Source organism: Rhinoraja longicauda, chromosome 21 (genome assembly GCF_053455715.1).
Source record: "Rhinoraja longicauda isolate Sanriku21f chromosome 21, sRhiLon1.1, whole genome shotgun sequence".
NCBI classification, from domain to species: Eukaryota; Metazoa; Chordata; class Chondrichthyes; order Rajiformes; family Arhynchobatidae; genus Rhinoraja; species Rhinoraja longicauda.
The window spans coordinates 19895563-19911240 of NC_135973.1; the positions used below are offsets into that span (position 1 = coordinate 19895563).

General features: G+C 41.1%; 1 protein-coding gene across 1 annotated transcript in view; it reads right to left on the bottom strand.

The window, feature by feature from the left end:
• Positions 1–15678, bottom strand: part of adcy9b (adenylate cyclase 9b) — a 63375-nt gene that overhangs the window by 23577 nt on the left and 24120 nt on the right. Inside the window, exons 2-4 of the mRNA XM_078417998.1 lie at positions 12981–13168; positions 2889–3088; positions 2419–2521 (exon numbers count right to left, since the gene is read on the bottom strand). Coding sequence (XP_078274124.1) covers positions 2419–2521; positions 2889–3088; positions 12981–13168 — 491 coding nt within the window. The remainder of the gene's footprint in view (positions 1–2418; positions 2522–2888; positions 3089–12980; positions 13169–15678) is intronic.

The window sequence follows — 15678 nt, forward strand, 5'->3', positions numbered from 1 at the left end:
TTTGGCCCAGATTTTCCACACCAGCCAAGATCCCTCTAAACTTTTCCTATCCATGTTCCTGTCCATTAGGGCTGATGTACAAAAAGCTGGTTGCTTCCAATATTTACTACTTATACCAAAATGTCTCCTGGAAAACTAGATCTTAGTAAGGCTTTGACCAGAAATGGTAATGCCATAGGATCGAAGGGAATATGGCAAACAGAATCCAAAACTGGCTCAGCAGCGAGGTTTCAGAGCCTCGTAATAGTGAAGTTCCAAAGGGCATGGTGTAAACCACTATGCAGAAATTGATTTGAACTTACATTATTATTGGTAGTACTGTCTGATTGATAGCGACAAATGCAAGAGACCATCTTTGAGATGTTCTTTGACTGGAGTGTCTAACTTCATCCCACAGAATATTATTTGGTGGTCAAGGCCAGCTCGTGATTGAAGAAAAAAAACAAAGTGCTGGAGTAATTCAGCAGGTCAGGAATCTATGTTCTCCAGAGATGCTGCCTGACCCGCAGAATTATTCCAGCACTGTGTCTTTTTGTAAACCAGCCTCTGTTGTTCCTTGTTTCTCTAAGTAGTTGAAGAGACCATTTGAAATTGGGACAATAACAAAGCCTCCAATCCTGCAAAGTACTAAAACAGATGCATTTTTGAAAAAAAAATCTTGCACTTATTGGGGACCGCATGGCAGAGAAGTTCAGATATGTTATAATAGTAAATACCTTCATAAAATTTGTCTATTTGTATTAATTATAGAATTAATTACATAAATTCTATCTCCCACCGGGAAAGTAAAGACAAAATTCCTCCTAAGTTATCTCCTCTCTGTAGCCAAAGAACTGCTTCCAGAATTATGTGGATTCTGCCCATCTAGAGGTACCATAGATATAATCTTCAGTGATATATCCAAGGAATATATCCAAGCAGCACAATATAGGCTTTGGAGGCCTCACAAAAATTCAAATTTAACTTGTGACATATGGAGGAGGATCCTTTGAAAGTTGGCTGACCTCAAAAATTAATCATCATTCTGCATCTTCTGCAGGATACACAAACAGATCTAAATCAACAGGTCCAAGGACCCAATCCCAGTGCAGAAGGAAATCGTGAATATTGGGGGACTTGAGGGATATAGGCATAGTGCAGGGAAGTGGCACTATAATGAGAAAAATAGCCACAATGCTGCTGAATCAGAGCAGGCACAATGAGTTATCTAGCTTCCTACACTTCTATCTTATGCGGCTGGGTCATTGCCATTCTCTTCCCAGTCTACCTCACTGCAATATGACACATCCAAAACTTCAGCTGAAGTGAAAGCAGATAGAACTATTCAAACTTGGCCAGCTCCACACCAGAATCAAAAGTTATTGAAAGTGATGCACATGTTCCAGGACTTGGGCAGAGTCCTAGAATCACATGGGCAGTATATGAAGTCAAGTGTATATGCACAAATTTTCTAATGCAATTCTTACAAGGAATCAGAGGCATTGTTCTGCAGCATGACTGCCAATTATTTGCATGAAAGGCAATTACATAGGCTCTGTTCCAAAAAGACTAAGAGCTAGGTATCATCGTGGCAAATTCAAGTCCTGGAATATACCCCAAAATGGGCTCTGTCATTTTGTCTCATAACTTAATTTTGTGAGTGTAATCTTGCAACAAATGAGAACTACCAGAAAACCTAACCTCTGGTGTCTGAAGTTTATCAATGAATCACCATGAATCCCAAAATCTGAATGCTTGGTATCAGTTGCATCTAGTTAAGAATATTCTTAAATTGTTCCTGCCTACTGTACAATATTGTTCTTCTCTAGTGAGAATTATTCAGTTAGCTCACATTTGGTCCATGTCATAACCTGTCCTGTGGTATAGGTTCTAACTGGTGACCAACTGCTGGATCCAACTGCAATGTACATTTAATATGCTCTTAACAACATGACAGTTTCACTAGCAAGCCTTATCTTATCAAGCCTTACTGCATAACATTCAGTATACAGACTTAAATCAAAATCATATAGTATTTAACCTCCAAAGTGTGGTTACCACTGCAGATTATAGGACAAAATTTAAATGTGTGGAAAACTTGCATCATTTCAGTGGCAACCTAAAACACTCTTTTTTGCCATCTATCCCAATGTCAGATGTTAAAATAGGAAATTGTGGTACAAAATAAAAGGTGCCATAGACTAATAAGTATCTTCATGTTTTACGGACAAAACCAAAGACAAGTAAAGCAGATCACATTTGAGTTGGAATTAAACTGTTGCCTCAATATCATCCTCCTGTTGCTTACTGGTACTCGATTAAGTCAGACTGCATGAAGAAACAGCATTATGGAACACCTTTGTGTTTAAGGCCACTGCACAAAATACAGCAGCCAATCCAAACTAAATATGGAAATAACAATGCTGGCTATATCCATACCTCATCTTGATAGCTGCCTCTGTAGGCTTTTTCCAGGCTTGAATCCAAGAAATTCAAGCTGAATTTGTTAATGGGAGGCTTGGAGAAGTATTCATCCATAAGTCTGCAAATAAAGAAAACTAGGTCAAATCTAAGTTAATGCCAATAAAGCAAAATGCACACGTTATATTTTGAATTATAAGAATAAAAAGGGCAATGTTTGAACTGTCATTTTGAAAAACAAACTTGCAAATACACACTACCTTTTGTGATGTTTAGATGCTCAGAAAACGCTCCATAAAATAACAGCATCCTACCTGTGGCTATTAGTTTATTTGCCGGTAATATCAGTATGGGAGATATTATAGGCATCTTATATAGTATAAACAGGGGATTACTGCAAAATAACAAAAAAATGCACCGTTCTACATTTAATTCCAATATTTTTCTTGGTTCAGCAACATTTAATCCCTCTGCCAAGCAAAACTTACCGATCTTCTTTAATGACACTGACAAACTGAGCATCTGTTTTTTCGCGGATCTGCTTGGAGCGTAGTGGAAGCAGTCCATCTAGCTGCCTGTCGCTTTGTAGCATCTCAAACAGTGATGTCTGACTGTTGTTTAGCTTTTCTTCCTCAGGAGGACTCAACAGGCCATTTTGGGCCTTTAGACTTCGTCCTGATGACGATACCTAAAAAAGAGAGAAATGGCTCTGTGAAATCACATTTGAGAACACGATGGACCCAAGACATCACTAACTTCTACGGGTTAAGTTCTTGTGATCACACAATGTGAAATCTGTGGAAACAAGCAGCACTCCAAATGTATTGAAGACAGTGTGCTCTACACCTTGCCATTAATGTTTATGAGGAAATCTTGATCACCTGCATCAATGTAACTCAGAATGATAACCATTACAGTTGAAATGCTTGCATCTTTAACATGGAAATGGTGATCCTAAAGAGAATTCACAGCACAGAAACAAGACCATATGGTTCAACTGTTCCATGTTTTTTTTAAATGTCATAAGGGCATTCTCCCACGCTACTCTATCGAACCTATCAGCATACAAGCTGGTCCTTGTTCCATACATTATTTTAGTTTCCCTAGCAAAATCTTGTACTGCAAGTCATAGAGTCTAGGACATCATACAACACATAACCAGAGCATTGCAGAAATAAATTATGGCTGAAACTTATCTGGCAAATTATGACTGCATCCAAAAGCTAAACAAACATATTCCAGATCAAATTTTGTTTTCAAAAAAGCATCCTATAGTATGCAGTGTTGTAAGGGGTGACATCCACTGTGGAATGGTACCTTAATATTTTTCCGTTCATCTTGACAACCATTTTGCATCAAATCCAGAGACTAGCAAGACACTACAGGAAGGACACGTGGACTAGAAATCCCCCCCCAGGATTTAGGTTAGAAGGTCTCTGTACAAAAGGTTTTAAATATTAGTCTTTATGATCCAAACACCCATGAATTCCATCTCAGTGCAACATGTTTAGTAAGTGCAAAACAAAATGAGGAACTCAGCATCTTAGGCAGCATCTGTGGAAGAAAATGGATGGACAATTTTTCAAGTTGGGGCACTTACTACGAGTAGAGGGGAGATAACTGATATAAAGAGGCGAGGGCAAGAGTTAATGATAGGTGGATCCAAGTGAGGAGGTTGATTGGCAGATGAGTCGTGAGGAATGAGGTTTGTCTCCACCCTTCCCTCCCCCACCCGAATCAAATCCTCCACACTTGGATGCACATGTCACTTGCCAGCTTGCCCCCACCCCTTCGCCTCACCTCTTAACAGCTACCTTCCCTCCACTCCATCACTCTACTCAAGGCTCTAGCCCTGAAACGTCATCTGTCCATTTTCCTCCACAGGTGCTATCTGACCTACGAAGTTCTGCTTGAACTTTGTTTTTTGATCAAGATTCCAGCATCCACAGTCTCTTGTGTCTCCATTGTTCAGTTAGTGATTGCATAATGAACAATCCACTCATTAGTTAGAACAAGGTGTTTTTGATTCATTACAATACTACAAGCATTTTATATTCCTCGCTTTTGTGGTCTATTCAGAAAACTCTGTGCTTACTTGACTCCAGCTGTCAACTGCACTTGGCGAGGGAGGTACAGAGAAAAAAATCATCCTTGGTTGCTGCTACACAACATTCCACACCCGAGAGTGGAGGGCAATCCTGTGATATCTGTATGCTTGAATAGCATGATGACACTCACCGTCCAGGCTCACACATGAAGATGGACATCTCCCTTCCCAGCGTCCTTCTGTTACCAGCTTACATAACAAACACTCCTCACACTGCAAGCACACAGATTTTAGTAGAGTCAGGGAACTGTCCTATAGTTTAATTCAACAAATGTTTGACAGGAGGAAGCAAAAAAAAATGATTGAGTATTAATTTCCCCACTGTGCTAAGAAATTGCAAACCTTCAAATGTTCTCATTTACACACCTTGCAGCAGTGTATCAACAGTTTTTGTTCTTGTACAAGTTACCAGCCGAACTTTAAGGATACATCGTACACCACAGAGAATACATTCAAAGGGAACTTGAACTTTAATTTCACTACATTACAGAAATCAGCACCATACGTCCAAGTTGAAGCACAGCTACACCGTGGTGACATAATACCCAAGTATTGGTTTCATCATTCATTGCAAGTTCAGTCACCGGACCACAAAAAGAAAAAAAATTACTAAAACAAATCTGTGTTGGGACTTTGCTACCTATTTTCTACACGAGATATCTGAGCTAAAACCAGTAGCAAAGAACAAGCATTTGTGCTGGATTTCACTTGCAAGCACACTCAGCAATTTAACCAAAGTAAAATCAGAGTTCCAATCCAGACCAAGTTGAAAGCACTCCAACCAGATTCAAGCTTTCAGTAGAGGTACTTTGTACATCACATAGCTACAAGATACATAAACAGACAAAGTTGTAAGCATTTACATCCAATGCAAGCCCAGACCTCCCAACATTTGATATTACAAATTCATAATTTTGAAGTCCAAAATTCAGAATTTTACATCAAAATTCATAATATGGGGCGTAATGCAACTTTTCAGCAAAAAAAGGTATGCACGCCAAGTGCGCATATGCGTTGGGCTACATTCATGTGAGAAAAACGATTTTTATTTCCAATAGTCTGTAGTTCTTGGACTACATGTACAATGTCAGGCCTGTCATGAGTATATTCTGCTATTTATAGAAAGGTTATTGATCAGAGATACTTTTTGCAACACAAAGAAAAAATTGTTTTGTTTTGTATTTTGTATTTTGCTTTTTCCTTACACATCCCAATTTTCTTGGTATTGAATAAAAGAATAATGGTCATAACATGCATGACTAAGTTATGAAGAAAGAGTTGAGAGATGCGACTCGGCTAAGCATACGGACGTACTTGAAGTAAATCCGCACATTAATTGATAATCAGCCCAAAAAGGTGGTAATTGGCTTTTCTGCTGTTTTATATTTTAACCCTGTCTTAATTAATTAATATAGTTATATAATCTTGCACTTAAATTTAATATGTACTCATTACAGTTCCACCACTGATTTTCTGGCACTCTTGGATCCAGAGCTTTGCTGGTTTATCCAGCCGGCCAAGGAAATCAGCTATGTGGCTAAATGTGCTGGCTCCAGCTGGGCTGGAGTTCCAGAGCCCCGGCCGCAGGTTGCAAATTCAACCCACCAATCGGCCATGGAAGTCCTGATGTGGTCGATTTTGGCTGTCTTGCCCAGCCTGGGTGCCATATTTTCGGGAAGACTTCCAGGGCGGGGGGATTTCTCGCGGACCCCTAGCAGCCAAATTGACAAATTGGCCATGGAAGTCTCGATGAGGTCGAAATTGGCTGCTTTGCCCAGCCTGGGTGCCACATTATCGGGGAGCCTCACAGGGCATGAGGGGATTTCCCACGGAACCCCTAGCGACCTCTAGTGGCAGATTTGACAAATTGCAATTACCGACTGTTTTGCGGAAAAATGTGAGGCGAAATCGGAATGGCAGAAATGAAATAAGAAAGCGGAAACTTTGTCAAATTCAGAAGGGTTGGGAGGGGTGCAAGCCTTAACTACTGCCTTTAATGGAAGACAGGATACACAAATTCCCCAAAACAGGATGTCAGGTATATTATTGAAATTTTAACCATTTTGTGCCAGATAAATCAGAAAAGTGCCCATTCTTCAAAACCACAAAAAGAATTGCCTCTTGGCCAAAAAGATTGTACATTTTTACCTTTCACTCTAAAGCAGCAACCACTCCTCTAAAGCAAGTCAGAATGTGTAACATAAAATAGCAGCTTCAGTTGACTATGTGATTGAAACAGGTAGTGCAGAACAGGGAAAAATGTGTTGTCAATATGTCAATCTCTGAAATCAAATATATCACAGAAAACAGTCCAAAAGTAGAAACAGCATGCAGTAACCTGACAAGCAAATACCTCATTCATTGATGGTACAGTACCCTTTCAAAGTCAAAGGCTGTTCCAATAACTCTGATATATCCAGATTTTCAGAATGCAGGAAACGACAGTAATATTTTGCACATTAGTTCAATACAAGCCTAAAATCCTGGTTTTGTTGGTTTACCGAGAAAGCAAAGAGTTCAGGTCACAAGATTGGTTTATCTCAGATTATTTACTTCCTCATATTTAATTCAATGAAAAAACAGAGGGGGGGGGGGGGGGCATACAAGGCCAGAGATCCCAGAACTCCTCAGTACTGGTAGACAGTGCTGTGAAGGAGCCTGAAATTGCCACACTGTAGGAAGAATGGGTTTGTGCTTGAGAGAGGGCAGAGAAAATTCCACGTTTGTGCGTGCTTTCTCTTATAGAACTAACTGTACCAGCTCATTTCTACAAGACAGTAGCCAAACAAATTGATTGGTTCACAAGAGATTACAGATGCTGTAATCTGGAACAAAAAAGAATGGAAGAATTCAGTGGGTCAGGCAGCATCTAAGGAGGCAGAGTGATGGTTGACATTTTGGCTTGAGACCCTGCATCAACAAATGTTCATTTCACTCCAAGTTCAAAAGTGCATTCACCCTAAACCAATTCATGCTTCTCACCAGGATGGCTTCACTTTACAGGATTTTAAACAAAATAAATCAGTTTGATAGTTCATAATCCGTGAGAACCTTGTGAAATGTTACATGTTTACTAATTATTTTCTTTTATCTGCAAAATATGTTTGTTTTATAAAACGCAGTTATACAACAAATCAACTCTAAAGTTGTTTAAAATGTTGAGTGTCTACTTTAAAACAATGAAATTGTACCACAATAAATTAAATGCTGCTACACTCAGGAAAATCTGTGTGGATCAGCATGAATCACGGCCCTTGCTGGCTGATCATAACATCGCAAATAGGGACGATTCAGCAAAACAGCTACTTAACCTTTCTCAAAATTTTATTTTGTGTGGGAGGAAAAACTTGAACAAACCAGGTTTTGGAATAATGTCTGAATGCTTGCGGACAGTTTTTAAATGCCTAATCTTTTGCTGTACTCCCAGTTACTTGCAAACCAGGAACTAAAATCAAAATACAGCTGGTTGAGAATTACACTGGTAATTAGCCAATATGAATGCAATCCCAACACCCCGTTGCTCCCTTTGAAACATAGAACAGTACAGCAAAGGATCAGGCCCTTCAGCCTATGTCTGTGCTGAAAATGATGTCTGCCTGCACATGATCTATATCTCTCTATTCCCTGCATATCCATGTGCTTATGACTAAAACCTGAAATGCCACTTTTGTACCTGCTTCCATCAGGTACATTCCAGGTACCTGCCTCTGCCCTGCATACCTCCTTTAAATTATCCCCCATCTGACCTTAAAGCTATGCCCTCTAGATAGAGTCAGAGAGCACAGAAATAGGCCCTTCTGCCCAACTTGTCCATGCTGGCAAACTTGCCCCTTCTAAGTTAATCTCATTTGCCCATGTTTGGGCCATATCCTTCCAACGCTTCCATTCCATGTACATGTGCAAGTGTCTTTTTAATGCTGTTATTGTACTTCCTGAACTTCCTCCTCTGGCAGATCTTTGATATTTCCATCCTGGGAAAAAAAATGTCTACCCTATCGTTCCCTCTCAATTTTATACACTTTTATCAGGTCTCCCACAGCCTCCAACGTTCGAGAGAAAATAACCCAAATTTGTCAAATCTCTTCTAATGTGCGTCACAGATACTGTCCTCCACACCAAATGCAATAGGAGAGGCTTCAAAAACGTAGCCAATATCAAAGACCCACACTACCCTAGCCACACTCTCATTTTGCTACTCCTATCACAAAAGTGGCACAGGATCCTGAAAAGTGTGACCACCAGGTTCAAGAATAGGAGACAGACGCAACATGCTGGAGACCCGAGAGAGAGAGCCTCATCTATAATGGAAGAGGGGAACCCCCCCATTCGTAATAAGTCCCCCTTGTCCCCACCTTCCACCCCATCAGCCGTCGCATACAGCACATGATCCTCTGACATTTTCGCCACCTCCTGTGGGATCCCACTACTAGCCACATCTTCCCATCTCCACCTTTCTGCTTTCCGCAGAGACCGTTCCCTCCTCAACTCCCATGTCAACTCGTCCCATCCCAACCAAACCACCCCCTCCTCGCGTACTTTCCGCTGCAACCGCAAGGACCCCAACCATCTTTTCAGGTGAGGCAGAGGTTTACTTGCACCTCCTCCAACCTCATCTACTGTATCTGCCGTTCCAGGTGTTGACTCCTGCATATCGGCGAGACTATATGCAGGCTAGGGGATCGTTTCGCTGAACACCTCCACCTAAACCTACCTGATCTCCCGGTTGCTCAACGCGAAACCCCCTCCCATTCCCACACTGACCTTTTTGTCCTGGGCCTCCTCCATTGTCAGAGTGAGGCCCAGCACAAATTGGAGGAACAGCACCCCATATTTCGCTTGGGTAGCTTACTCCCCAGCACTATGAACATTGACTTCTTTAACTTGGCGAGTGGAGTGCCGCAAGGCTCGGTGCTGGGGCCGCAACTATTTACAATATACATTAATGATATGGATGATGGAATTAGAAGTAACACTAACAAATTTGCAGGTGACACAAAGCTGGGCGACAGTGTGAGCTGCAAAGAGGATGTTAGGAGGTTGCAGTGTGACTTGGACAGGTTGAGTGAGTGGGCAGATAAAGTATAATGTAGTAAAAAAGAGGTTATCCACTTTGACGGCAAAAACAAGGAGGCAGATTATTATCCCAATGGTGTCAGTTTAGGTAAAGGGGAAATGCAACGAGACCTGGGTGTCCTTGTACACCAGTCACCGAAGGTAAGCGTGCAGGTACAGCACGCAGTGAAGAAAGCTAATGGCATGTTGGCCTTCATAACAAGAGGATTTGAGTATAGGAGTAAAGAGGTCTGTCTGCAATTGTATACGGCCCTGGTGAGACCGCATCTGGAGTATTGTGTGCAGTTTTGGTCTCCTAATTTGAGGACGGACGTCGTTGCTATTGAGGCAGTGCAGCATAGGTTCACGAGGTTAATCCCCGGGATGGCGGGACTGTCATACGAGGAAAGACTGGGCTTTTATTCACTGGAGTTTAGAAGGATGAGAGGAGATCTTATAGAGACATATAAAATTATGAAAGGACTGGACAAGCTAGATGTAGGAAAAATGTTCCCAATGTTGGGGGAGCCCAGAACCAGGGGCCACAGTCTAAAAATAAAGGGGAGACCATTTAAAACTGAGGTGAAAAAAAACTTTTTCACCCAGAGAGTTGTGAATTTGTGGAATTCTCTGCCACAAAAGGCAGTGGAGGCCAATTCACTGGATGAATTTAAAAGAGGGTTAGATGGAGCTCTATGGGCTAGTGGAATTAAGGTGTATGGGGAGAAGGCAGGCACAAGTTACTGATTGTGGATGATCAGCCATGATCACAATGAATAGTGGTGCTGGCTCATAGGGCCAAATGGCCTCCTCCTGCATCTATTTTCTGTTTCTATGTTTAACTTCAAGTAGCCCTTGCTTTCCCTCTCTCTCCATCCCCTCCCCCCTCCCAGTTCTCCTACCAGTCTTACTGTCTCTGACTACATTTTATATCTATACCACCCACTCCCGACATCAGTCTGAAGAATGGTCGCGGCCTGAAACATTACCCATTCCTTCTCTCCAGAGATGTTGCCTGTACCGCTGAATTACTCCAGCATTTAATGTCTATCTTCGATTTAAACCAGCATCTGCAGTTCTTTCCTACAGGTTCAAAAATAGCTTCCCAGCAACCATCAGGCTCTTGAACACCACACGGCTCTTCATAAGTTCACAGGAGCAGAATTAGCCAGATCATAAAAAATAGATGCAGGAGTAGGCCATTCGGCCCTTCGAGCCAACACCGCCATTCAATATGATCATGGGTGATCATCCAGAATCAGGACTCCATTCCAGCTTTCTCCCCATATCCGCTCATCATGATCTGCTAATCATGTGTACTCTGCTATTCAATCATGGCTGATCTATCTTTTCCTTTAAACCCCATTCTCCTGCCTTCTCGCCTTTACCCCTGACACATGTATTAATCAAGAATCTATCAATCTCCACCTTAAAAATATCCATTAACTATGAACTTCAATGTATTGTCTCAATGGTTGCACCACTGACTTTAGTTTTACGCTATCATGGCTACCTAGTATTAATTTATTAGATTATTGACAATTATATGTTTACGTTATTGTGTTTATGGGCTGTTCATTGTTCCGTTGCTGGAACATGACAATTAAATACCCTTTACTCTTCACTTGGTATCCTCTAGTCCTTTCGTAGATTGACAGCATAACATTTCTGTGGAAACAAGACTCCCCACAGGATTCTGAAAAGTATGGATTTGGACATTTTACAGCAAGGGGGCTTGACATCTCATGAAGTACAAAAGAAGAAAAAATCCTCCGCCTAATTGATGATTGAAAGTTACTGAATGGAAACAAGCCCTTCGACCCACCGAGTTCACGCCGACCATCGTTGGCTGTTTATATATAAGTTCTGTGTCATTCCACATTTGCAAACACTCCCTACACACTACAGGCAATTTACAGAGGCCAATTAACCTACAAACCCATATGGTCTTTGGGATATGGAAGGAAACTGGAGCATCTGGAGGAAACATGACAGAGTTCAGAACTTTGCAGAACAAACAAAAAACTAAGACACTACGGTGTAGATTTAAGAGATTGAATTGAGGAGCACACAGTCAGATTGGAGAGAGTACAGGGAAGAGATGTCACCAAGGTACAGAACAAGATACTCATGTTCAGTTACTTCACCTTGTGTAACAAAAATATTAACATTGGATTTAGACTGATCAGTATTAAAGGAGTGACTAAATTAAAAAGGTATGGAGTTAAGATTAATAGCTTAAACAGTCCTACTTCAACTGCAACTTCACAAGTTCATCGCCCTTGATACAGTGCCCTCCATAAGGGCATTTTAGTACATTTTGGTTTCACCATATAAAAATTACAGCTGTGTTTATACATTGTCCCCCATTTCAGGGCACCATGTTTGGGACACACGGCTTCACAGGTCTTTGTAATTGCTCACGTGTTTAATTATGGAGGAAAGTATGGAGGAGAGAAGGAACTGCCCAAGATCCAAAGCATACCACCTCATCTGTGAAACACGGTGGTGAGGGTGTTATGGCCTGGGCATTCATGGCTGCTGAAGGTACTGGCTCACTTATCATCATTGATGATATAACTGCTGATGGTCGTAGCATTATGAATTCTGAAGTGTACACATCCTATCTGCTCAAGTTCAAACAAATGCCTCAAAACTCATTGGAGTTTTGCGGTTCATTCTACAGCAAGACAAGGATCACACACATACTGCTAAAGCAACAAAGGAATTTTTCAAAGCTAAAAAATGGTCAATTCTTGAGTGGCCGAGTCAATCCCCCGATCTGAACCCAATTGAGCATGCCTTTTATAAGCTGAAGAGAAAACTGAAGGGGACGAGCCTCCAAAACAAGCATAAGCTAAAGATGGCTGCAATACAGGCCTGGCAGAGCATCACCAGAGAAGGCACCCACCTCATGGTGATGTCCATGAATCGCAGACTTCAAGCAGTCAATGCATGCAAAGGATATGCAACAAAATACTAAACATGACTAATTTCATTTACATGACACTGCTGTGTCCCAAACATTATGGTGCCCTGAAATGGGGGGACTATGTACAAACACTGCTGTAATTTCTACATGGTGAAACCAAAATATATAAAAATGGCCTTTACTAAAATCTGACAATGTGCACTTTAACCACTTGTGATTTTTTTCTATTACAAATCTCAAATTGTGGAGTACAGAAGCAACTAAATAAATAATGGATCTTTGTCCCAAACATTTTGGAGGGCACTATGTATTTCAAGTCCTTCAATACTGTACTTTCTACCAAATAAATTGGTTACTAAATTCACATTTCCAGTTAAGATAATTTTCTAAAATAATACTGACAATGGAACGTCTTTTCTTTGTTCCCTCTCTTGAACCAGTTCCAATGTTTCAATGGTTTGGTATTGGCTGATGTTTTTGATCACTCACCTTCGTTTTGCCCACCATGCGGCTAGGTGGCATTCCTTCAGCAGCAGCTTCACTTGTTATATCTTGGAGTTGATTGGGAACTGCAAAAGAACTGGAGTCTCCCATGGCATGGCAAGGCACCAGCGGCTGGGTGCAGGTACACACAGAATGGGCCAACTTTCTTCCAGAAATGAGGAAAGTCTGCAATCCTGTGGAGAAAGTAGATGAGAGCTGCTCAAAACACATCCGTTCATCGCATTAAGAAATGCATAATTAGTCAGATCATGCAGTAACGAAGTGAGAAATCTGACCTAAAGCACATCTGCACTACAAAATTAGAGGGGTGGGTAATAAACTGCTTAAAACAAAATGAATATAAAATAATCAAGAATGATGGGTCAGTTGCTTAATGCAACGCAGCTAATGTTTTAGCACCTTTTGCAAAAAATGTATTTTACATTTTGAAGAAAGAATACACTGTCAACGTTGGAGGTATTATATATTTAGGTAGTGAATGAGATATTAATTTAGCAGGTTGCTTTGTCCTGGATAGTACAAGAGAGACACCTACGTTCGACTCCTATTCATAGACTACAGCCCTGCCTTTAATACCATCATACCATCCAAGCTTGTTATCACCAAACTTGCAGGACTTGGTGTCAGCACTCACCTCTGCAAGTGGATACTCAACTTCCTGACCAACAGACCCCAATGAGGCTAGGAGACAACAAATCATCATTATAAATCCTCAACAGGGATTGAGGATGTGTTCTCAGCCCCCTTCTAGAAACATAGAAAATAGGTGCAGGTGTAGGCCATTCGGCCCTTCGAGCCACCTGCACCTATTTTCTATGGCTGATCATCTAGCTCAGTAACTGTACCTGCCTTCTCTCCATACCCCCTGATCCCTTTAGCCACAAGGGACACATCTAACTCCCTCTTAAATATAGCCAATGAACTGGCCTCAACTACCTTCTGTGGCAGAGATTTCCACAGACTCACCACTCTCTGTGTGAAGAAATGTTTTCTCATCTCGGTCCTAAAAGACTTTCCCCTTATCCTTAAGCTGTGACCCCTGGTTCTGGACTTCCCCAACATCGGGAACAATCTTCCCGCATCTAGCTCTCCAACCCCTTAAGAATTTTATATGTTTCTATAAGATCCCCCCTCAGTCTTATAGAAACATAGAAAATAGGTGCAGGAGTAGGCCATTCTTTATTCATTGTACACCCATGACTGTGCAGCCATTTACAAATCTAATTCACTTTTCAAATTCGCAGATGACACCACCATTGTGGGCTGGATATCAAATGAGACGGAGATGGGGAAGGAGATAGAGAACCTCGTGTCCTGGTGTCGAGACACTAACCTCTCTCAATGTCAGTAAGACAAAGAAGATAGTGATCGACTTCAGGAAGCATACCCCAGTTTGCATTGACGGTGCTGAAGTAGAGATGGTTGAAAACTTCAAATTTCTAGGAGTCAATGTCACCAACAACTTCTCTTGGACCGCCCATATTGAAACAACGACCAACACCTCTCCTTCCTTAGAAGGCTTAGGAAGTTCGGCATGTCCCCTACAACTCTCGCCAACTTCTACAGATGCACCATAAAGCATTTTATCAGGATGCATCACAGCTTGGTTTAGGAATAGCTCCATCCAAGACCGCAAGAAATTGCAGCGACTTGTGGACGCAGCACAGACCATCATACAAAACCAACCTCCCTTCTATTGACTCCATTTATACCTCATGCTGCCTCGGCAAGGTCAGCAACACAATCAAGGATGAGTTGCATCCTGGCGACCCTGGCACCCTCTCCCATCAGGCAAAATGTATAGAAATGTGAAAACACACACCTCCAGATTCAAGGACAGTTTCTTCCCAACTATTATCAGGCAACTGGATCATCCTGCCTCAACCAGAGAACAGTGCTAAACTATTATTTACCTATTTAGTGACCCTCAGACTATCCTTGATCGGACTTTGCTGACTTTACCTTGCATTAAATGTTATTCCTTTATCATGTATCTATACACTGTAAATGACTCAATTGTAATCATATATTGTCTTTCTGCTAACTGGATAGCACGCAACAAAAGCTTTTCACTGTACCTCGGTATACCTGACAATAACCTAAACTGATCTGCAGAATATTAGTGTATTTTTCCCCATGGCCAAGAGTTTGAGCTAACCAACTTTGAAATACCAATGATATGGTTCGGTTGTTCATTTAATAAGCCTATTTAATCCAATCTAGAATGCAGAAATTAAATTAAAAAACAATACTATAAAAGGTATAAAAGGTAAAGCTGGAAACAATCAGGTTAGGCAACTTTGGTGAAAAGTGAGTGTGTTAATATTTCATGCCCAGGATTCTTCATCCAGATGTTCTGCAGTCCTGTATGCAAAATGTCAAGTTTCTCTCTCCACAGATGGTGAACTGTTGAGCCAGCATTTTCTGCCATGAAGAAAGTGTCAATTATGTCAAGCCTAACAACATGGACTATTTTAGTTCACCATCCTTACAAAGTATATTTCAATCCCTCATTTACTGTTGAAATGTTCAACTGAACGCCTTAGGATATGCGCAAGTACAAATCATAGTCTGCATTTAAATGGAAATGCCATAACTATGTCAATGTAATTCATCTTAAATACAGATGGAAAACTAGAGAAATGCAGAAAAACCACATCGAAAAATTACCATAAAATATGCT